This window comes from Scomber japonicus, chromosome 16 (assembly GCF_027409825.1).
Source record: "Scomber japonicus isolate fScoJap1 chromosome 16, fScoJap1.pri, whole genome shotgun sequence".
NCBI classification, from domain to species: Eukaryota; Metazoa; Chordata; class Actinopteri; order Scombriformes; family Scombridae; genus Scomber; species Scomber japonicus.
In genome coordinates, this window is record NC_070593.1 from 11,535,173 (window position 1) to 11,557,282 (window position 22,110).

Consider the following 22,110-nt stretch of genomic DNA (forward strand, 5'->3'; position numbering starts at 1 on the left):
AATTCTACACACCCCCTGCCCTTTTTAAAAATCTCACCACACGCAAGCAACAAAAAACAGACACGCTATGAGATCGGGTTGCATTATGGAGAAAAGAAAAAGAGAGAAAAGAGAGAGTGGTGGAGGGAGAAAGAGACAGAGGTGTAAGAGAAGGAGAGAACATGAAAAGTAACAGGGGCACAAAAAACTGAAGAGCTGTCAGACTGCAAAGAGTAATGACTTTGTGTGTGTGTATGTGTTTATTGGTGTCAACAGCGTAACTAATGCAGTGACACAGTGAACAAAAAGCCCAGCTGTCACTCCAGCAGCGTTACAATCACATATGAATATTCATCACAGCAGAGAGTCAGAACTGTGTGTACTTGTTATTAGCCTAACAAATTAGATACGTGTCTCAACTTAAGGATCAAAATCAGAATCAGAGTGAATCAACATCAACATAAAACTAAGAGTCAGAATCATACTGTTTAACCAAGAAAGTTTCACATTTAAGGATTTTGACATGCTGGCTACAACTATTATCATGTATTGATTTATGTTTCTTCTATCCCCTTGCCAGTGCATACTGTATTATATGTAGTAGAAGTACAGTTGAAGTAAGTAGAGAGTACCCTAGTTGAGTTATTACATGATGCATTGGTAGATTAAACCACCCAATATTATATCAAGCACTTAAATCATTGCATACACTGTTTACACTCAAAGGCAACAGCAATAATATTAAACTTATATAATATAGTAAGTTCATTTGTTATTTATTGTGTCATGCAAATACAAGTTCCCAACCTAGCTCAACTTACAAGATACCACAATGCAGCAGAGGTCAAATATCTGTCAATCATAGACAAGAATAACATGTCATCCATTACATTTGCAAGCCAAAAATGTTGCATCATGCTCTACAAATGAAATCAGCTCAGGTTTTTATAATCATTCATTTAACTTAACAGTGTATGATATACAATAATATAATACTGGCAGAGGCCATTCTGTCTTCTATCCGTTTTATTACTATTTATTTATATAATTTCTACTTCTTATTCTAATCATTATGTGTAGTCTGAATATGGATGAACAATATCAGGTTCAACTGCAGTATAACATCACCTCTGATAGTATTATTGTGCTACTGAAACCAACCAGGCGGTGGTAGTAAACTCTCATTTAATTAAACAAACCACAGGGGTAGAGAGGAGTCCATCATGGAGGCTCATGCAGGGCGTGACACAAGACGTCCCAAATGTACACAACACACCCTGAGAGCCCGCCTCTGGGAGAATCTGATTGGCTGATATTTCTGTTTGTTCCAGAAGTCATTCTCTGATTGGATAACGCTCCCGTCCATACACCGTGATAGACGCAAAACACACATACACATACAAACTGCTAGCTGTATCGAAAACGAAACTGACTCTTAGCTGACTTCGAGAATAAGGGCTTAAAGGAAACGAAAACAAGACGGTTAACGGATTTTTAAAAAGCTTCGTGGATTCACTCTTTGTATCCGACTCAGCGGAGGAGAAGAAACCCATCGGTAAGGAGTCCATGCGGCTGGATTTGAGAGTTTGCCCACATAGGGGCAGGCCTGCGCTGTCAAACCACGACAACAACAACACCTGAATCTATGTTGGCTTCGTTATTGTGTCACTGCTACTTACAATTTTCCAAAAAGCCAGCTATGTAAAGTCAGCTATAATGTGGTATTTTGTGTGTGGGTTCAGCCCATCGAGCTGTACTGTATGTTGTCTCCGAGGATAATATTAACACAAAGCCCCTTTTTCTGCTGCTTGTTGTGGTCTTAAATTAGACTGTTTCTTCCCTATTTCAGCTGGGAATGTTGAGTAAACATCAGAGCTGGACAGGACGTACTTTACTGGAATGGAGGTAAGCTGAGCATATTTCTGATACTGATATTTATACCATAGCTTTGCTCTGACTCAGTACTTTGTGTGTGTGTGTGTGGGGAAGAGGTCCTCCCTACTGAATAAAACAGAAATAATTTCACTGTTACATTTTCAAAGATGTCCGTTCCCTCTTACAGAAGGCTCCCTGTTTTTGTGTGTGTGTATTACAGTTATTACACCATAAAATGTTAATACAGGACAGGCCAGAAGTTAAACATATTTAAGATGCTTCCCTGAAGAATGTTTTGCCTCTTTTTACATAATTTTTGTACTCCATACGACACACCATATAATTATAGTCTAATCCGAACTCCCTGTGGTACTTACAACTATAACTACATAGACAGACTTTGTAACAGAAAGTATTTGGTTGGTGTGAGTGTTACTTTGTTACAGAGTTTCAGTCTTATTGTGACTGAGGCAGTTGCAGCACAAAGTGACTAGACCACAAGTTTCATTTCATACATCGCTGTATGTTTTCCCAGGCCATATACAAATTAGGTAAAATGTATATTTTATGTCTGCCTTTCTTTAAAAAATCAGTCACGTGTGAGGACACTAAAGTACATGCTAGTTTCCATATTGAGTAAGAAGGTTGACCTTTAACCAAGGCATCTAGTTTTGAACCGCTTTTGTCAGCAAGACTCCGCCTTAGACTCCAGGGTCGCTGCTGTGTGATTGATCCTGACCTCTCACCTCACGTCAGAAAGGCAGAATACAGTTTTCCTGCAGTGATTAACAACCACAAACGTGATTTTCCATTTTGTGACTGCCCTTATTATATCACTGTTTCCTCCTTCTATTGCTGTTATGTTTACCACTCATCTTCATATCTTTAACCCTCTTATTATCCCCTCATCCCTCCCATCTCCAGTCTGTAGCAGTGGGCTTGTCTACTTGGTGAGACTGAAGCTGGTGTCACTATGGCGCACTTTGACACAGAGTACCAGCGCCTGGAGGCGTCCTACAGCGACTCTCCCCCTGGAGAGGAGAACCTGCTGATGCATGTGCCAGAAGGAGCTAAATGTATGAGACTCTCTCATACACACACACACACACACACACACACACACACACAAACAAATCATGGCCTTCCCACATACAGAAACACTCCCTTCTCTTTTACATTAATGGCGATGCTTAACAACATCAGCACTCCTAATTTGCAATTCATCTTTTGCAGCCCAATGGCACCACATAGAAAACTTGGACCTGTTCTTCCAGAGAATATCCTTTTGAGATGGTTTAGGCATTTATTCCTTATGTGCTTGGTTCTTACCGTCTCTACAGAGTGTTGTCTTTGCACAAATGAGATTTCTAACTTCAGATGGATTTACAATATTCCTTAACATGTCTTACGTCTATAATCTGCATCAGAAGAATGGATTCACCTGTATGCTTCTGGGAGAGATCTTTGAGCTGATGTATGTACCCTTATTCATCATGAACTGTGAACATGTTTTGCTTTGCCAGTATCTGTCAGAGCTTTGTTTTTGATGTGCCCTATAAGTATGTTTTCTTATTGTTTTTTTCCTTTCTCCCCCTGTCACCTTCTCTCTCTCTCTCACTGTGTGCAGTCAGTTGCTGTTTGTGGTTGGTTTCACAGTGTTCCTTGCTAACTGTGTAGACTATGACATCCTCTTTGCTAACAAGTTTGTAAATCACACTGATTCATCTAAAGTCACCCTGCCAGATGCCTTCCTTCCAGTGAATGTCTGCAGTGCCCGGTGAGTGAATTGGCACATTTGACATTTCCTTAATAGACTAACTGACTTTTGAATTTTTCTGTTTCTCCTGGATATTATTTGCAGTCAGTGACAAAGCAGAAGTTTATTAAGTTAGCATATTAGCCCAGGTTAGCTATAATGTGTTTAACCATTTAACGCACGCTGTTCCGCCTACGGGACGGGACGGATGTTAGGAGGTAGCCACACGTACTTCTGAATGTTTTAAACACCAACCCTTAAACATATATATTCATGCCGTACATCGTTGGAAAGCTTAGATTGTCCTAATTCATTCAAGACCACTCACGACTTATATGGTTGCTCACAGCCGTAATAGTATTAGCGATTAGCTCGGCTAGCCCCTGAGCTAAGTAAGAAAAGCTATAATGCCTACATACCTTCAAAGTCTTCCCTTTATCCACAACGTTCATCTTATGACTCAGGACTTTCTGTACAGCTCGCCAAATATCCATTCTTGTGAAATATTAAATCCGTTTCCATAAAACCGAAATACTTTCCTCAATATGTCCATGTATTTAGTCCAACACATAACGTAATAACACAAATAACAAACCATATACAGTCCGTTTACGTCATTTCCTGACCTGCACGTCCAGCTCAGAGTACACGTGACTAGATGTTTACGACCGTGAGCCTCTCCTGCTTCTGACGACACCACACACAAGCCAATCGGTGTTTAGGTTTAGGCAGTACATGTCTCCAAAGCCAATGAGGACATGTGACCGACGACAATGACGACATGGCTTTGATTGACTGCTGTTCTAGCCTATGGAAATATTCGGTGAAATGAAGTTGATAACCTTTTAGCCAATAGTCAGAGGTTTCCAACGGTGTATGACACTAAGCTATTAAGTTTGGCTGTCCATAAGTGGTTAATTGTGCTGTGAGGAAATATTACATTTGTCAAAGCATTTTTGAAGTCTTTACTGTTGCTTTGCACATAAATCTTGAATTTATAAAAGTAAATATTTTCCCACAGTATCCAAGGCAATTCCTTTGTGATCTTTGTGCTGATAATCTCTGGCGTGTTCTGGCTACATCGCCTGATTAAATTCATCTACAATGTCTGCTGCTACTGGGAGATCAGATCCTTCTACATCAATGCCCTCAAGATGACCATGGTAAGCCAGGCAAAGTAACATCAGGATGTTATTTTGTAGTATATTTTGTCGGCTTTGAAACTGGTAAGATATATTATAATCACATTGTATAGTTTAGTTTAACCCACTAACCCTCACTGTGCTTTTCTTTTTCAGTCAGAGCTCCCCTATGCAACATGGCAAGAGGTTCAGGCTAGGATAGTGGAGATCCAGAAGGAGCACCAGATCTGTATCCATAAAAAAGAGCTGACAGAGCTTGACATCTACCACCGCATCCTCCGCTTTAAAAACTACATGGTATGTGCATTTGTGATGACATGTTAATAACACTGTTTGGTATGGCACTATTCATGTCAGACAGAGCTCCTCACGAACATAAGGAAACCTCAAACAAAAGCTTCTATCCTGTTCTTCTGTAGGTTGCCATGGTAAATAAATCGCTCCTTCCTGTGCGTTTTCGACTTCCTCTACTTGGGGACTCCGTGTTCTACACCCGGGGTCTCAAGTACAACTTTGAACTCATCTTCTTCTGGGGGCCAGGTGTGTGTTTGTTTGTGTGTTCGCTGTAATTCGTTAATACCTGTGTTTGTTTTGCATTTGTTTATTGTGGCAATGAGGTGGAACTGACCTGTCTGTATGCTTCCCCTCTCGTTGTTTCCTTGTGAATCTGCAGGCTCACTGTTTGAAAATGAGTGGAGCCTAAAACAAGAGTATAAAAGAGGCGGCAACAGGCTTGAGCTGGCAGACAGGCTAGCATCACGTATCTTGTGGATAGGCATTGCCAATCTGCTGCTGTGCCCGGTCATTCTGGTGTGGCAGATTCTCTACGCCTTCTTTAGTTATACTGAGGTCAGTGTTTCACATGCACATGCAAATTTTGAACAGTTTCCCTTTTCATTCAGTGGCCCAGACAATAGTTTGTTGTGTGTGTGCTTATCTAGGTGATTAAGCGAGAGCCTGGTTCTCTGGGAGCGAGATGCTGGTCTCTATATGGTCGATGTTACCTGCGTCACTTCAATGAGTTGGACCATGAGCTCATGTCACGCCTTAGCAAAGGCTATAAGGTCAGTGTATTTGCTTATTTTCCTGCTAGTTGAACCCAGTGTTTTTCTTTAATTAAATAGAAAGAACATGCAGAATATCATTATACTGTGCTCGTTATGCTTGTACTCCTTCTACCCTTTCATTGCCTATGGAGTTAATCTTTAATCCTGGTTCCTGTTTCCTTCAGGCTTCATCCAAGTATATGAACTGCTTTCTTTCACCACTGCTTACTGTGGTGGCCAAAAATGTAGCATTTTTTGCTGGGTCTCTTCTGGCAGTCCTCATCACCCTTACCATCTATGATGAGGACGTGCTCGCAGTTGAACATGTTCTGTCATCAATCACACTGCTTGGAGTGTGTATCACAATCTGCAGGTATAGTTAATGTATCATCTCTTCGAGTACACATCTGTATAATCGATTTTAATTATTTTATTTAACAAAAGCATACAGACAAATCATTTAATGATTAGTCAGGATAACACAACAAAGCCCAGAGGCTTATTTCAATGATGGTCCAGTGAGCTGGGAATGCAGGGGAGGAAGGACAATGAAACAGTTGCAACTGTATGAACAAGATGGCTAAAATACATCACTAATTCCTTCATCTTTTATAATGTATTACCTTTATCACTATTGAACATATATTAAATAGCATACATCATATAAAAATATACAACATGAACACATTGACCTAAAATGTAAGGATTCCATTACCTATAAGCCATTTCTTTATTGCTCTTTTAAATCTACCCTGTAAACCCTTTAATGCTCTTTGGAAGCTTATTCTGCTGTATAACTGATGATTATAAGAGGTTTTCCTTCCATAAGTAGCTTCTCACACTTTGAAGTCTGTAATGGATTTAAATGAAAAATGTTAAATGTCATTATCAAACATTCTCATGAATTTTTCTGATAAAAAAATCCTGTTCATTAGTTTTGTGAGATCTTCACTAAGAATTTAAATAATATCACCTAAAAAAGACATTTCCAAGGTAGAGTCTGTTATTGTCCTGTAACTAAAGCTCTGAAGTTATTTTTTATTTTTCTCTCTCTCTGCAGGTCATTTATTCCTGATAAGCACATGGTGTTTTGTCCTGAGCAGCTGTTGCGAGTTATCCTGGCTCATATCCACTACATGCCTGACCACTGGCAGGGCAATGCACATAGATATGAGACCCGTGACCAGTTCTCCCAGCTCTTCCAGTACAAAGCAGTGCGTACAAATTCTGAACTGGGAATAAATGTCAAGATGAAAACATTGGAATTCACCTGTTAAAAGTTCATTTTGACATGTCACAGTAGGAAAACCACTGGTGTGATTAATATAATTATGGGTGGTTGCATCACAGCTGAATCTTGCAGGATCATGAAATGGCGAACTGCAATCAAGCTATCATTAATATTATTACTTGCACCTGTGCTTTTCTTGCTATGACAAGTCAAAATGCCGCTTGTGAAAAGAGACCCACAGTTATACTGCCAAATTCTCTCTGAACACCCTTTCCTCTAGAGAAAAATAATAGTTCGCTTTTTTGTAATGCCAAGCTTTATAGTCACACTGTTACTAGCATTGATAACTCCAAGCAGATTAGTAAAACCACAGACTTCTGGTTTTTGCTATCAAGCAGATCCACTGAACCGGTAGTGGTTGTACATTGTTAACGTCACGTATCTGTTTGCTTCCAGGTATTTATTTTAGAGGAGCTGCTGAGTCCAGTTGTGACTCCCATCATCCTCATCTTCTGCCTGCGGAGGAAGTCTCTGGAGATCATTGATTTCTTCAGGAACTTCACTGTAGAGGTTGTTGGGGTGGGAGACACTTGCTCCTTTGCCCAGATGGACATCAGGCAGCATGGACACCCTGCGGTGAGGAACTGCCACACAAACACTTGTAGACACCTGTTTGACATGTCTACAGACTGTGCTATAGTGATGCATCAGATTAATTAATTCAGAAGTGCAATATGAATGAATGTGAATGAATGTGTTGTCTGTAAGTTGCTTCTCTCTCCTCCCTCTGCAGTGGATGTCTGAAGGGAAGACAGAGGCATCTATCTACCAACAGGCAGAGGATGGGAAGACAGAATTGTCCCTGATGCATTTTGCTATCACCAACCCCCAGTGGCAGCCTCCTCAAGAGACCACACATTTCATCAGCCAGCTGAAAGAAAGAGTTCACAGAGAAGCCACTGGAGCCCCCTCAGACACCCATCCTCTTTCACTGTCAGAGTCTGAAGTACGGTTATAAAAACTTATGTTTGAGTATCACAGTGGCGAGGAGTTAAAATTCCTAACATCTTCAGTGGTTGATTTACTTTCTTGTCTCTTGCCCCCTCTCTCTTGTAGCCAAGGAGCCTTGTTGCAAACCTCTTGGCAGGTCCATCTACACTAGGCTCTGTTCATTTTGGCCGGGACAGTTCTTTGACCAATCATGCAGCAGCTGGTATAAGCGATGGGGCATCTGCCTTGCGCTCCCTTTCCCCAGTCAGCAGCAGTCTTCACCTGAGAGGCAGTTTGAGTGCAGGTCACAGGGCTGCTGGTCACACTTCAACCATGAGCAAGGCAATGGCAGGCTCGGGGTAGGAAAATGCTCCTTCACAATTATGCCTTCTAGGTTACATCTTTCTGTTCAACTTGAAATATTTACCACGATGCTGGGTTGAATCTAAAAACAGATTATAACTCACACCTCAAAGATTTCTTATCTAAATGGATGCAACATTCTATTTTCCTCTATCATCCTCCTTTCTTCACCTTCACCTTCATGTCCTCATGTTTTCCACATTTTTGCTCTCCTCCCATAGGACCGATGCTCGAACTGTAAGTTCAGGCAGCAGTGCGTGGGAGGGACAGCTTTCTAGTTTGATCCTATCAGAGTATGCCTCCACTGAGATGAGCATCCACGCACTTTACATGCATGAGGTAAGTGTGTTTGTGCACATGTGAGAGGAAGACAATATAGAGGATTCCTGGGAGTCTGACTGAAGTTCAGTGTGTTCTCACGTCTGTCACAAATGATGTCATTTGCATTTTCTCTTTCAAATTTCTTTCCCCTTGTAGCTCCATAAACAACAGTCCCGTGGTGAGCTCTCTCGTCACACTTGGCACAGGCAGGAGAGTGACGAAAGCAGCGACAGTGTCCCAGACGAGGTGAGGAGTGAACCCAACGCTCGCTCCAGACACTTCCCTCGCTCACACACTTTCCCAACCACAGTACCCAGTCCCAGTGCCATTCCCACTTCAGCTTCAGCCACCAACGGTACCGCCTTACACCAGGAGGGGGCGCCATTACAGAGCAGCAGCCAGCGCCGTCACAGTGGAACAGGTATTTATCTTTTTGGATTGCCCTCCATGTTTCACACCAATGGATTTTTTTGAGTTGAATAATATTTGATTGGCAGTTCAGGCTTTGAACAAAAATGTATTGAAATGATTTCACCTACCATTGATTTTCAGCATATTCAACTGTCTGAATCAATTGAGGACAATGTACAGTTTCCATGAACTCTACTAATATTGATTCTTCCTAATGACACCCTCTACCATGACTTTGCCTCTCCAGACTCTTTAGGTGCTGGGGTAAAGGTAGTGAGGTCAGCCCGTGTGCCCATGGGAGGGTGGGCAGAAGAGGGTCAGGCAGGAGCACGACAGCATGAGCCACTACCAGAAGAGAGCTCAGAGGATGAGATGCCTCCTCACATACACAAGGCAAATGCTGTTTGAGAGTGGAGTGAAAGGTGATTTTTTTTTTTCATTAGGCCTGTGTGCACTATAAGTGACTTTTTTTTTTTTTTATCTTTCTCCCTTTTTAGGTTACATAAACCGAGCCATGTGGAGAATTATCAGCGTCTCTCCCTCCCTAGCTAACCAAACACACATCATCATCATCATTGTGCGTCTATCATAGATGAAGATGGGCATGTGTGAGAGTGGTGTACTATGATCCCTTCAAACCCTCTAATACTGAAATCATCTGGTAACTTAGATTAATTTAGCCACTGGCCATATCAAGATACAACATTGTGACTGTATGACATACGAGATGCCTTAAAAGGCAGACAGGGTAAATTTCTGAATCTATGGACGAGAAGAGGACCTGTAGGATCAAGTTATTTCTAATAGCCATTGATAACATCTGATTACACTACTCTTTTATAAAAAAGATATCATAATGAACATGCATATGATACTTCATAGAAAATAAATTGTGAACACTACTGGAGGCATCCAAGGCACCTTGCTGAAGTGTCACTTGTTAAAAAAGACAAATCAGTTTGCCCCAGACGTGACCACAATAATCTGAACTGTGCCATCTCCATTGTTTCCCATTTTTACAGACCAATTGGCACAAGAAGGGAAATTTGAAGAATGTGTTGTATCACTGTAACAAGAATGCATTCACCAAGTTGTGTTTAGAAAGATGCTGGTAACGCTGGTAAAACACTGACTCTCATTGTGTGTATGCTCTTGTATCAATAGCAGGACACTGTGTGTGATGTGTCTTTCAGCTTGCAGTTTGCCTCGTCGCGAAACACACACAGGCCTCCAATAGTGCTAAATTCACCTGAAACTTTCATAATTATTTTACTCAATTTGGATTTCTTTTACATTTATTGCATCACAAAGCTCACTTCTTCCTCCATGTGCACTGATAGATGCTTGTTTAAAAGATAACTGCAGAGTAGCCAGGTATTCAGCATGCACACATGCACTGTGTAAATAAACAATATCAGGTTATTTCTCAGCATCTATAAACAAATTAAATCATCAAGTATACGTAATTGTAAGGCCATCATTTTATGTGTAAACCAGAGATAACAAATGCTAGCACATTCTAATCTGATTTAACACCGGTTTACCAATAATTATTGTTCTACAGACTTGCTAAAGAGTAAAACATGACTGTTTTAAGCATGTAACATTGACTTCTGTGCCATACTTAAAGCCCCCAAGCACAAGTGCATGACCATCATCCACTCATTGTTCTGAAAAGTTGTAACTATACCATCCCACCATGATCATCCTCCTCTACATGTTGCTTAATCACAGCATGACTGCCTTTTGTTCTCCAGTAATGAATCCACAATTCTTTAAAAAAGAAAAAAAAGAAGAAGAAAAAAATAGCAAATATGCACTTTAATAATGTGTTAATGCAGAGGGCGTCACTTAACTTGGATTGTTTATATGTGTATGTTCTTATATATATATATAAAAAATGAATATTTTATTTATAAAAGGGATGTGCCATGATCGACAGTTGATGACATTGTGAGTCACGGCTGTTTCCTGTTAAGTGGTTTTTGTTTATTTTGGGGGGGTAATGTAGCACCTTGTGTCACACTGCTGGACTGACACCGAGGACGAGGTGATTCATTCAGTGCTGTAACGTCAATGTTAAGCGTAGAGGTGATGCCTGGTATTTCTGTTTTATAGATACTGTAAAGTACCATTTTGTACAGATGTAAATGCATTCATTAAACTCTGGACAATGATACGGGTCGGGTCTGTTGTTACTGTTAGCCTATAGCTACATCGTGCGGCTAGCTTAACGAAGCCAGTTCGCTGCATACAAAACACGGCAGCCAATGTTAACATTAGGGAAACTCAGACAATAAATGTTTAACCATCTTTGATAACTCTTGTTAAAACCTATACAGTCTATGGTTAAAACCTATCAAAACTGGTTGGGGCACATATTCTTATACATTCACATGACCTGACTTCGCAGAGCCCGGATAGCTCAGTCGGTAGAGCATCAGACTTTTAATCTGAGGGTCCAGGGTTCAAGTCCCTGTTCGGGCGGTAGTTTTTTTGGTCTTCGTTTTTGTTGAAAGTAAGTTTATAGTCAATTTAAACATCATTACTGGACAAATATGTTGTGTTTACCGACGTACATTGCGCTAAAACGAAAAGTCGTACTTATGCGCATAGTTATCGGTACATTTTCACTTTGATGTACTATAAATTCACTGATTTATCTAACGCAAGTTTCTAGTAAATTCTCTCATTTATCTAATGTAAGTTTCTACCGTAAATGCACTAAACTGCGACACGTTTGATTGCGCTTGTTTGTCATGGATGCATGGCACAGTCATGTAACACGAATCATGAAATACCCCAAATTATAACTCATTTCGAGAGTAAATGTGTAGTTGTTCCAGATATGGCAAACAAAACTGAATATATGTGCTTATAACATTCACGTTAGCTGATTCCCCTAATTGCTTGTATTGTGTTATATGTTTTCTAGGATTTCCAAATTGACATGATCCACTCGAACAGACTGAGAGAGTATACACCTAATTGTATTTGTCTTCCATTCATACATGACATTGAACAAAGGAAAGCAAATATGCATGTGCGCTTTGTGCTCCGATCTCAAGTTTTTTGTCCTTTTTTTTAGTCAGAATTATTTTTAACCAGTGTTACAGGTAAGTAACATCTCAGTCTCAGTGTTTTGTTTTGCCATGCAGTTTCAATTCAGAGACAACAGGGGGCACTCAAGTAGAAATCCCGCTCCTATAAAGACAAATACATGTGAAAGTTGAAAATTCCCCAATAATTATATTGAGTGTAAATATAAAGTAAACATAATGCTGTCATATGCTTACAAATTGAGTGGTGGGAGTGTGAAAGGCACTGTTCCCTGGTGCAGTAATGGTAGATGTCCCTGTGCTTGTCCTGCTGGGACAGGTGACACTCCTGGCAGCCATGTATGGTAGCTGATGGGGGGCAGATGTAGTGCTGCAGGGGTAGGACCATAGTGATGATGATGATGATGATGGACAGCACTTCCCCCTGGTTTGACATCTGGCCTTACAAAAATAGGAGTTCCCTGGTAACCATCCTGGAAAGATACATTTGGGGATTTGAGAAAAGACAGACATGACAATTTTAGTGCAGACTTAAGTGAACCTGGCTGTGCTGTGCTGTGCTGTGTGTGTGTGTGTGTGTGTGTGTGTGTGTGTGTGTGTGTGTGTGTGTGTGTGTGTGCGTGTGCGTGTGCATGTACCTGTCCAAGATATGTAGAGTGAGGGGCACTGTGATTTGGCCCTCCAGGTGGCGACAGAGCCATAGGAGGCATGGCTTTCAGCATCATATTGTGCATTATGATTTGGTGCATCTGAGCATTTTGCATCAACATCAATTCCACCATATCTAAAAGACACAAGTACACAAACACATACCGACATATGAACACAAACAACCTTAAATAAGATATATACATACAGTACATAGTATTACATACATACCCTCTTTGATGCTGCCTGAGTGAGATACAGGGTTCGGCTGTAGTGGAGGAATTTGGGTAATCAGAGGCTGCTGTTGTGGCAGCTGTTGTATGATGGTGACGGGCTGCTGGGGTAGCTTCAGAGAAAGAGAGAGAAAGAGTTGAAATGACTGCTTTTTCAATATTTCATATAGGCACAAATATTTTGAATATGAGGATCCTTATTTTTTGACACTAGTTTCATGTCTCTATCCAGATGGTACATACATACTCTTAATACATACTCAATGATATTTCCTTTTATCTTTTCATTATTCCCTTAACCAGTCATTTTAAAGGCAAATTGTATCTGTAAGTATGCTTAGAGGAAATCATGGTATATGTGCAAATTGTTGTAATGGCCATTGTGCAAAATCTTAATCTTGCAATGGCACCTTTAAAGTTTTTTTTGTGATTGCATTTAGCCTATGTCCCTGAGGTGCATTTCATAAAACCCCAAAACATCTCACAAAACAGTAATGTTTCATGTCTATGCTGTGATATGTTGTATTTTCTGTTGTGTTGTTTCCTGAAATGTGAGAGATAAAAAAAATCTAATTACACCATGCTCACAAAATGAGTATGATGTAAAAGCAAGGTCAGGAAGAAGGATGACATAATTTATCACTGGATAACTTGTACCTTTCTTATACTCGCTGTAGATCACCATGGATAAAAGATTCAGTTTATAGTACATAAAAGATGAATGGGCCAAAAACAGTGGATGAGAAAGAGGATTAAGTATATTAAACAGACCACATGTATACAGCGAGACAGATCTGAGGGATTGGGGGTGTTTTTCAGATTAATGCCAAGTGTTTTACAGTCTGCTGGATGATGCGGGAGGGCTGAGGTGGGGCGAGTGGTGGTGGGGGCAGGGTGAGCAGGGCTGGCACTGGCTGCTGGATGTGAATGGGTCCCATGTATGGGAGCGATAGGGGCGGCTGAGGGCCAGCAGCAAAATGTGACTGGTACTGTTTTCGCGACCCTCCCCAGGTGTGAGGTCTGTTCAAGTTCTCTAAAAGGTGCTGCTCCTACACAGAAGATCCCAAATGACATACAAGGCAACACATTATACACTTTTCATGACAGGTAAAAGAGTAAATACTTAAGACAATAGACAATGGAAATTTCTGCTGCCTTTTTTTTTTTTTTTTTTTTTTACATACATTCAGTTTCTCGTCATCATCTCAATTTCATAATATCGGCAATTCATGAATGAAAATGTTTATTCTTGGAATGTAAAGATATAAAGATTTTGTACTAACCCTTAGTCTTTGCAGTAGGTCCTGTTTTCGCCTCAGTGCACAGTGCAATTCATCCATCTGTCCATCATAACTCCCTGAACAGATAAAATGATGCTCTCACTAACTCCATAAGTCTTTATCCTCACTTGTGTCTGCCTACTTAATTTGCTCTAACATATTCTTTTAATTAAATAGAACAGCTTCAAACTCCTCAATCAGCTCAGAAGAAATTATTTTTATAAAGTTGTCTCAGGTTGGTACTCAGGTTCATAAATACTATTGATTTTACAACTAACGGTGCTTTATCATATATAGTATATTCTCCACTTATCCACTTAAGTCTTAGTGTCATATAAATGTCTATAGTGTATAGTCTTCAATAGTTCAAAATCACAGTAAAACCTTTATCTTACTTGCAGTCTGGGCAGAATTTCCTCTCTCATCCATATTGTGCTTTTCGTTTTCCAGTCTCTATGAATGTCAGTAAAGAATATTTCTTAAAGATGTTGACATACTGTTCTCAAGAAAAGAGTAGAAACAGAAACCAGACCTTGCAATTACCTTTGTTATTAACACTATCTAGCTCCCACCTACCTTCTCCAGCAGTTTGAGTTTAAGTCTTGTCAGCTGATCAGCCATAGGACTACCATGCTGAAACATGAGAGAATGAAGTAACTGTTTAATTGTGTAATTCTCGGAGTGAACAGGTATGAAGCAAACACACCAACAGACTATTTAATTTACCTGAAATTGTGGCATTTGGAGTCACACAGACTTGATATCCACCTTTGTGTTTGAGTCAAACTAAGCTACACACTGGTTGCCATGGGCCACACCTGTTTACTACTGGTGCTTCACCATGAACTTCCTACTTGGTTTCTATAGAGAGAGGGTGAAGAGGGGGGGGGTTCAACCTCAACTAACCACAACAAACAACACCACTGTTTTATTTAAATATTTAATTTACAGGGTAGGTTCACAATTTGTCCCGAAACAAGTCAGGTGCCCAAATTTACATTGAAATAAATTTTCCTTGCAGTAATTATGCCTCCTACTCATAGTGGCCATTAGAACATGTGTGGTCAAAATCTATTAACTTTGTAAACAATATTTTTAGAACCAATTTCCCTCTTTTTTTTCTTTTTTAACTATTCTTCCATTGCAGTTCAACAGGGAAACACTGTCTGCAGAAACGCAGAGAGGGAATTTGATGCTAAAAAGACTGTAACTATAGTAGATATACACTTAACATGACAAACTCAGATTCATTTTTTAATGTATTTTTTCACAAAATTACTGCATGGACACTGTGGATTTTGGCCCCGTCAGTTACAATGTGAGAGGATTTGAAGGGAATCTTTTAATAGCCAGTACGGACAGGAGGAATGATTATAGCACTGAAAGTTTAAGGCTCAAACTACAATACGTCAGATTTAAAAGATGAGCTGGATCTGAACAATAACAGTCACTCACAATGTAAATAAGAATGAATAAGATAAGATACGATAAAATGTATCTTTATTGATCCCCCATGAGAGAAATTTAAATTGACACAGCAGTATAGTGGGAAAAAAAGTAGCAGCATAAAGGTGAAAGTGGTCAAATAAATAAGATAAAATACTATATATTATATATATATATAATCTCTGTGTTAATAAATCTGCAATAAATAAATGTGCAATATGCAGAAGTTCCTGAGATTACATATTTGCAAATGTTCCTGGGATTTGCATAGTAAGGTGCAATGTTCCTAGCATACAGATAACCTACAAATAACAAAACATATTACAGTACAGTAGTTGTCATGGTTTGAATAAATCTAACATTTTTCACTCAATTTTGAAAGACATTTCACTGTAACCACCATGGTAACCGCGATTTAGTTGTCATAAAGTTGTCCCGTTGCTCTGGTAACTCCTCCTAAGATTTATGGTGGCACTTTCAAAACATAAGCGAACACAGGTATGTTTTGTATAGGCAAGCTCTGATTGGCTTTACGAGCCATCAATCCAAACGTGGCTACTTCATACAGTCACCTGATTGGTCATCTATATTCTAGTCTGGGCGATATACAAATGAGGAGGTGGCTTATTATTATGCGGGAATTTCAAAGCAAATACTATTGGCTGGAGCAGTGGAAAGCAGCGATCTGATTGGTCCATTCGTTCAGTGAAACTCGATAAGGGCGGAGTTGAAACGACTTGGCGGCCATATTGAATATTATCTGTTGACAGTTGTGTCTCTCAAAGAAAGCACGAAGATTTTTTGTTTTAGCTAACTTATGCTACAAGTGAAGGTTTTGTCGTATCGATTTAAGGACACGCGTCCTAAACTTTTAATGTTTTTTATTTTAACCGAGAGATGGATGAAGATGAACGGCAGAGGAAACTAGAAGCTGGGAGAGCGAAGGTTGGTTGCTAACGTTATAAACGCACGCTAATATTGAATGCTAGCAGTTGGCTAACTCTTGTCAGCTCTGTCAACTGCTAACTACAACCCCCCTCTTAAAATTAATGTACGTTTTGTTTGTCGTTGCTTAGTATGCGGTTGTTAGCGTTAAATTATAGACTTAACTTTCTCATTTACAGTGCATAAGTTGACTTTTAGCTGAGATAGCGATAACAATAACAGTGATGGAGTATGTTCGGTTAATCGGCTAATGAATGGACTTTTCTTTGCACACACTTGAGTAGAAATAGAAAGATTTACTTATTCATAAACGCGAGGGAGATACGCTTTTAACCTCCAAAATCAATGTTTGCTTATTCCTTAAGTGTTGGCTCTGAGCGGTCTCAATGTTTGAGTCGGAAATCAAACAATGGTGCGGTTTATTTACAACTAGTTACATTGCATTTGGGGGTCATTTTGTGTGTTATTGCCAGTGCAACCTTCACTAACACAGAAAAAACATATTAGAGGAGTAAAACAGGTCTAATAAAAGGGGTTATGATGATAATGGTACAAGTTTACAACCTTATTTATAATGAAAGGGCCTATTCGAAATCCCAATATCTTGAAATTCTCAACAACTGTCCAAATAAGTAATATTAACATGTTCCTAATATCTTCACAATACAATATTATATCGTTTGATAATATCACAAAGCCTGCCATGATACGATTTCGATTTGATTCAGGAGCCGGAGATCCATATGAGACAAATCACATGCTGATTCAACACAGTCACTTCAATCACAAAAAAGCAATTAAAATATAATTTTACATTTTGTATTATTTCTGAGCTCAACCAGACATTTAAATAAAAAAAACAATTGATTCTCTTTCAAATAAAAATAAATGCCCTGTTCAATAGAAAGTTCCACATTTTGACATATTGAGCTTTTTAAAATGTTCACACCCTTGAAACCAAAACTGAAAAGAACATTAAGTCACTATTTTTATACATAAATGCAGGATTTTTGCCTCTTTCAAAACTGGGGGCTACTGTGCAGACAGACAGACAGACAGTATTTTCATTTTGCAGACTATTGACTCATTGATCATTGAATCGATTTTATTGATGTAGATCTAGATCGATATATCTTTACACCCCTAGTTCCTAAGCTGATGACTTGTGTCTTCAGAGAGGATCTGTTTCAGCATGTTTCTCCTAGTCTGTGAAAACGGCTGCTGTGATCACTGACAAAATTAAAGGAGCAAGCAACTGTTTGCTGCTTCAATGGGAGTCCATATTAATAATGGGCCAATAATCGAGAATGACCCGCCCTGTCTTTTCAATGAGGCCATACCGTCTAAAAAAATTAGGTTTCAAATGAGGTCACTTATTCAAAGCAGCTGATTGAACAGCATTTGTTAGACGTAGTATTTAATCTATGCCCCATATTCAAACAATATTTCTCATTCAAAACAGCGCTGGTTGTTTCATATCAGTCTGACACATGATAATCAGAGAATAACTCGACTGAACCACTGATATTCCTCATGACAGAAATCCTCTGACATGCCGCGGAGCCCGTCGGTAAGTATAGAAAGTGGTGACTGGCGGAGATATTTTGGCTGTGTCATGAGGGAGTGTGGGTTTGGGGACGTGATTCCTTTGTGATTTCAGCCTCCTTCTTGTTGTTTTTCTTTGGGTAATCTTCAATCAGGGGACTTTATTCTGCTTTTTCTGCACTATGACGTGATTTCTGTCAAACTTTTTAAGGACAATGACTCACAGAACAGCTAAAAAAGGAAATCTGCTTAGCATTTCTACGTTTTTAAACGTCTCCTACAGTCTGCACACCTTGCACAGACTGCCATGCTGACTGCAGGCCATCAGGTGGTGCAGTGGGCCCATGAGATTTGGTAACACTTGAATATATTGCACTTACATTTCTTGCATGGATGGTGTTGCTATGGTAATGCAGCACCATCAGTTGCCTTTTACTGTTTTTGGGTGCATCAAAAAAAACTCTTTGATTTCCTGCCACAAAAAAGGAGTGGCGTTTACGTATAAAAATCCCACACAGACAAAAAATGTACCCAAAATTGAATCCCACAGTGTGTCCAGATGGTTGATATGGTATTGTTGATAGCACAATGGAAGCATTCAGCAGTCCTGCCACTATGAGCTGCAGCCAGCCGTTTAGTCAGCGGCCTTCGGGCTAAACGCAGCTCATCTGGGGTGATGTGTGTTTCTGAGAGATGATTTATCTTGTATTGTGGCAGGCAGAGGCGGCCAGCAGAGTGACTGCACAAAGGCAGAGAGTTTCAGATTAAAAAAAAAAAGATTAAGTGAACATGTGAATGATATGAGGTGGGAGGAAATTTAAGCGTGTAGGAAATGAGGAAAGGAGACAATTATTTTAACCTTCACATACTGTTCAGGGTCGAATTTGACTCTTTTTTTTTTTTTTTTTACATTTGAGAGCTGTAAAAACATCCTATACACATTTCTTTTATCTCAACTTTTTCTAATGTGTATTATACAAAAATAGAAATAAAGTGCATCCTTTTTTACTTTTTTGTGCAGCTGATGCACCTTTTTTTTATATATTCAAACATGTTGTATTCATGATATTCTATAAAATGTTCTACTGGATCATAAAATAGTGATTGTGAATGTTTTGTTTTTTTTTACATAAGATTAATCAAACATTTATTAATGACTGATGGGGGAATTTATGAATGTGAATTGGAGACTTAATTATGAGTATGAATATGAACAGTATGTAAGGGTTAAACTAATCTTAACCTGGTTTTAGGATCCAAAAACAGGACGAGGGTGTTGTGGGATCGATGCATCGAATCAAAAACTGTGATGTGGCTTTATGACCGGTGGATCAGGCGTGTAACTGGAGCAAACGCACGCTTAGTATTGTCGTGCACATGTATGTGACTCATCACATGAGGCAACAAGTAGCTCTCCCAAGGCCGTGTAATCTCAAATTGAATTGAGCATGCACACTCTGCCACACACAGAGCTCTGTCTCCTCCTCTCTCTCTCTCTCTCTCTCTCTCTCTGTGAATGCATCTCCCAGTCTCCACCCTCTCTCTCCTTTTAGTCTAGACACATAGCATCCCCTATCCAGAGTTTGTGGGATTCATCTACTGGTACGTTGGCTGTGGCAGGGGAGTTTTTTGGGGGCAGGATGTGCGTGTTTCTACAGACTGGGAAGCTCCACATCAAGGAGGAATGAACAGTTCTGACCGCCACCAGCAGCAACAAAAAAACGAGGATGATTGACTGTCAGATGTTGATGGGAGTGCTTCATGGAGGGTCCCTGTCACAATGTGAACTGCTGTAATCTGATTTTAAGCAGCTTAAAGGAGCGAGAGAGAGAGAGAGATAGGCAGAGAGAGAGACGGCGAGAAAAGGTGGAGGATGTGTTGCAAAGAGAAGCGGCCTGAGGTGGATTTGCTACCTATTTGGTCCCACAGGAATTAAAGCTAAATACAATGGCTTGATTATCGATCGTGTTTTTCACAGTAAATGAACTTCTCATGTTTATATTTTTGTTTTGTTTTTTTATTTATTCTTTTATGTTTTCCGTTTGGACTTTTTTTCCAAAAAGCCTGTCTACCTCTCTCTGATTTTGACTTTTTCCTACAAGCTTTAAAAAAAATGCAAAGTGTCACAGAGGCAGACGAATGTGTTAAACCCTCGCTCCGTTTCTGGTCTGCTGCTGAAGAGAGGTTGTCCAATGTGTGTCATTAAAAAATCTGTATTTCTCACGGGCTCGAAGCTGCTATCTGGAGGTTTGATAATATTTAGCATCTCACCTCATTTGAACTCATGTACCATGTCAGGTTATGGTGAAATCTATTCCTGGGCTTGAGTTTGGGATTTCTTGGGTGTGCTCTTTTTTTTTTTTTTTTTTTTTGCTGTATAACTCTGACTCATCGAAATCAGGATTTTCTTTTCTTCTGTGGGGACAATCAACAAAGTTTATAACTATATTTATTCTTTATCCTGTGATTTTGAATTATTCGTTGATCCCCTTTTTTTTGTAATTTTCACAACCAAAGAGACAAATCTGAACTTTTAATCGTCTTTCACCTTTGACCCCCTCCGAGCTCCGCCATGCTGATAGTGTGGTGGTGCTCGGCAGTCCTGACGTACGTTTCAGTCTACCTCTCACTGTCCTTCCTGCGCAGCTTGCTAGCTTCCGACAGAAGCGGGCGAAAAGCAACGGTGCGGGGGCGACGAAAAAGACGCAGAAGAGGAAGGGCCAGGCTGACTCGCAGAATGACAGCGCGGCGCAAGATCGTCACGTAGAGCTGGCGCCTTCGACAGCCAAGGACACAGAGCTGAGCAGCAAGACCAACCATGAGGTATACCATGCATCTCACACAGATTATCAGTCAGGCATCAAAAAATGTGAGTTATAGACTAGAGTGGAGACATCTGAGTCATGTGACCGACAAGACTAGTTTGTTATAGTAAAATAACTGGTCATTTTCACCACATCTGATAGTTTCACTGCATGATTTTGACTCACAGCCATTCACGGGTCACACACAGCCTGACCCCCAGTATCTGTCTAATTGTGTTTTCTCACTGTATGCTTTAACAAGTGTCCCCCCCCTTCAACCCCCCCTGCTCAGTAAACATACACATTAGAGAAATGGGTCACTAACCATCACGTTGCCTGTAGGGCATGTTGTCATAGCAACCTGGTCAGGATTAACTGTGGCACTATTTACTGCTTTTTTTTTTTTTTTAAAGGGAAAGTTCACCCACAGTTATTAGGTGTAAGTATTTGTGACACTTTTCTTTTACTCCTTTAGGAAACCCAAGAGCGCGAGAATTCAGAGGTTCAGCAGCAGAGCCAACCACAGAAGGATGAGCCCCCAACCCTGGAGCAAAGCCTGTCCCCTGTCAAAGAGTTGAGGGATGAGGAGCTCATTGCACTCACTGACAAAGAGCAGCTAAAGGTACACACAGTCTGTGATTAAACATTCACATTGAATATCAGTTATTTAAAGATTTATTATTTTCCACAGTGCATGCTGAATTATCTGACTAAATAATGCTGTAATTTTTCTGTTTTCTATGTAGTTCCTTCTTGGCTTTATTTTGTTGTTGCTATTAATGACTCAGATAGGTTAAGCTATGACTCGATGCAAGATGGATTTAATGTGATGAATGTCTACTTGGCATTCTAATCCTGCTCTAAATTCACACAGTGGAAAACAGGTTTTTCGAAACACCTATAAATCAGCGTTTCTGTGTACGTGTCATGTTGCAGTGTATGTAGATGTGTTTGGTCATAAGGATTTGTCTTCAAGTTTTGTTTGTCTACTAAAAAATGAAAATAAATTTCTTAAACATTATTTCTTCTTAGGATT

The 22,110-nt window shown here is 39.8% G+C and overlaps 3 protein-coding genes and 1 non-coding gene across 4 annotated transcripts in view; 3 read left to right on the forward strand and 1 right to left on the reverse strand.

The window, feature by feature from the left end:
- The first annotated feature begins 1,391 nt into the window (after positions 1–1,391).
- atg9a (ATG9 autophagy related 9 homolog A (S. cerevisiae)) lies at positions 1,392–11,291 on the forward strand. The gene is made up of 20 exons (XM_053335865.1): positions 1,392–1,534; positions 1,829–1,884; positions 2,779–2,930; positions 3,088–3,131; positions 3,264–3,328; positions 3,482–3,631; positions 4,632–4,773; positions 4,909–5,049; positions 5,172–5,292; positions 5,426–5,601; positions 5,694–5,816; positions 5,984–6,171; positions 6,859–7,012; positions 7,486–7,665; positions 7,823–8,035; positions 8,146–8,378; positions 8,604–8,721; positions 8,860–9,124; positions 9,362–9,507; positions 9,612–11,291. The coding sequence occupies exons 3-20, from the start codon at positions 2,828–2,830 to the stop codon at positions 9,618–9,620; spliced, it is 2,571 nt and encodes an 856-aa protein (XP_053191840.1). The 5' UTR covers positions 1,392–1,534; positions 1,829–1,884; positions 2,779–2,827; the 3' UTR covers positions 9,621–11,291.
- A 237-nt stretch (positions 11,292–11,528) lies between these two features.
- trnak-uuu (transfer RNA lysine (anticodon UUU)) lies at positions 11,529–11,601 on the forward strand. Its single transcript has one exon. It is a non-coding gene; the product is annotated as a tRNA-Lys (tRNA).
- Positions 11,602–12,406: 805 nt separating this feature from the next.
- On the reverse strand, positions 12,407–15,075 carry zgc:112416 (uncharacterized protein LOC550509 homolog). Its single transcript, XM_053335126.1, has 9 exons — positions 15,061–15,075; positions 14,911–14,967; positions 14,867–14,877; positions 14,730–14,785; positions 14,338–14,411; positions 13,894–14,103; positions 13,053–13,167; positions 12,812–12,957; positions 12,407–12,646 (listed from the first exon to the last, which is right to left on the reverse strand). Exons 1-9 carry the CDS (start codon positions 15,073–15,075, stop codon positions 12,407–12,409), a joined length of 924 nt encoding a protein of 307 aa, XP_053191101.1.
- Positions 15,076–16,582: 1,507 nt separating this feature from the next.
- pcnt (pericentrin) overlaps positions 16,583–22,110 on the forward strand; it is a 36,734-nt gene continuing 31,206 nt past the window's right edge. Inside the window, exons 1-3 of the mRNA XM_053335663.1 lie at positions 16,583–16,725; positions 20,917–21,093; positions 21,550–21,696. Of these exons, the coding sequence (XP_053191638.1) occupies positions 16,678–16,725; positions 20,917–21,093; positions 21,550–21,696 (372 nt within the window). The 5' untranslated portion in view covers positions 16,583–16,677. The remainder of the gene's footprint in view (positions 16,726–20,916; positions 21,094–21,549; positions 21,697–22,110) is intronic.

Bases quoted from the DNA above. Each gene is read 5' to 3' on its own strand.
- atg9a (XM_053335865.1), top strand. From the start codon at position 2,828: ATGGCGCACTTTGACACAGAGTACCAGCGCCTGGAGGCGTCCTACAGC. The intron at 5,293-5,425 runs GTGTGTGTTTGT...GTGAATCTGCAG, and splicing joins CATCTTCTTCTGGGGGCCAG to GCTCACTGTTTGAAAATGAG. The intron at 8,379-8,603 runs GTAGGAAAATGC...CTCCTCCCATAG, and splicing joins AAGGCAATGGCAGGCTCGGG to GACCGATGCTCGAACTGTAA.
- zgc:112416 (XM_053335126.1), bottom strand. The intron at 14,104-14,337 runs GTTAGTACAAAA...TCTTCTGTGTAG, and splicing joins ACCTACTGCAAAGACTAAGG to GAGCAGCACCTTTTAGAGAA. The intron at 13,168-13,893 runs GTAAAACACTTG...CTTTCTCTGAAG, and splicing joins CCCGCATCATCCAGCAGACT to CTACCCCAGCAGCCCGTCAC.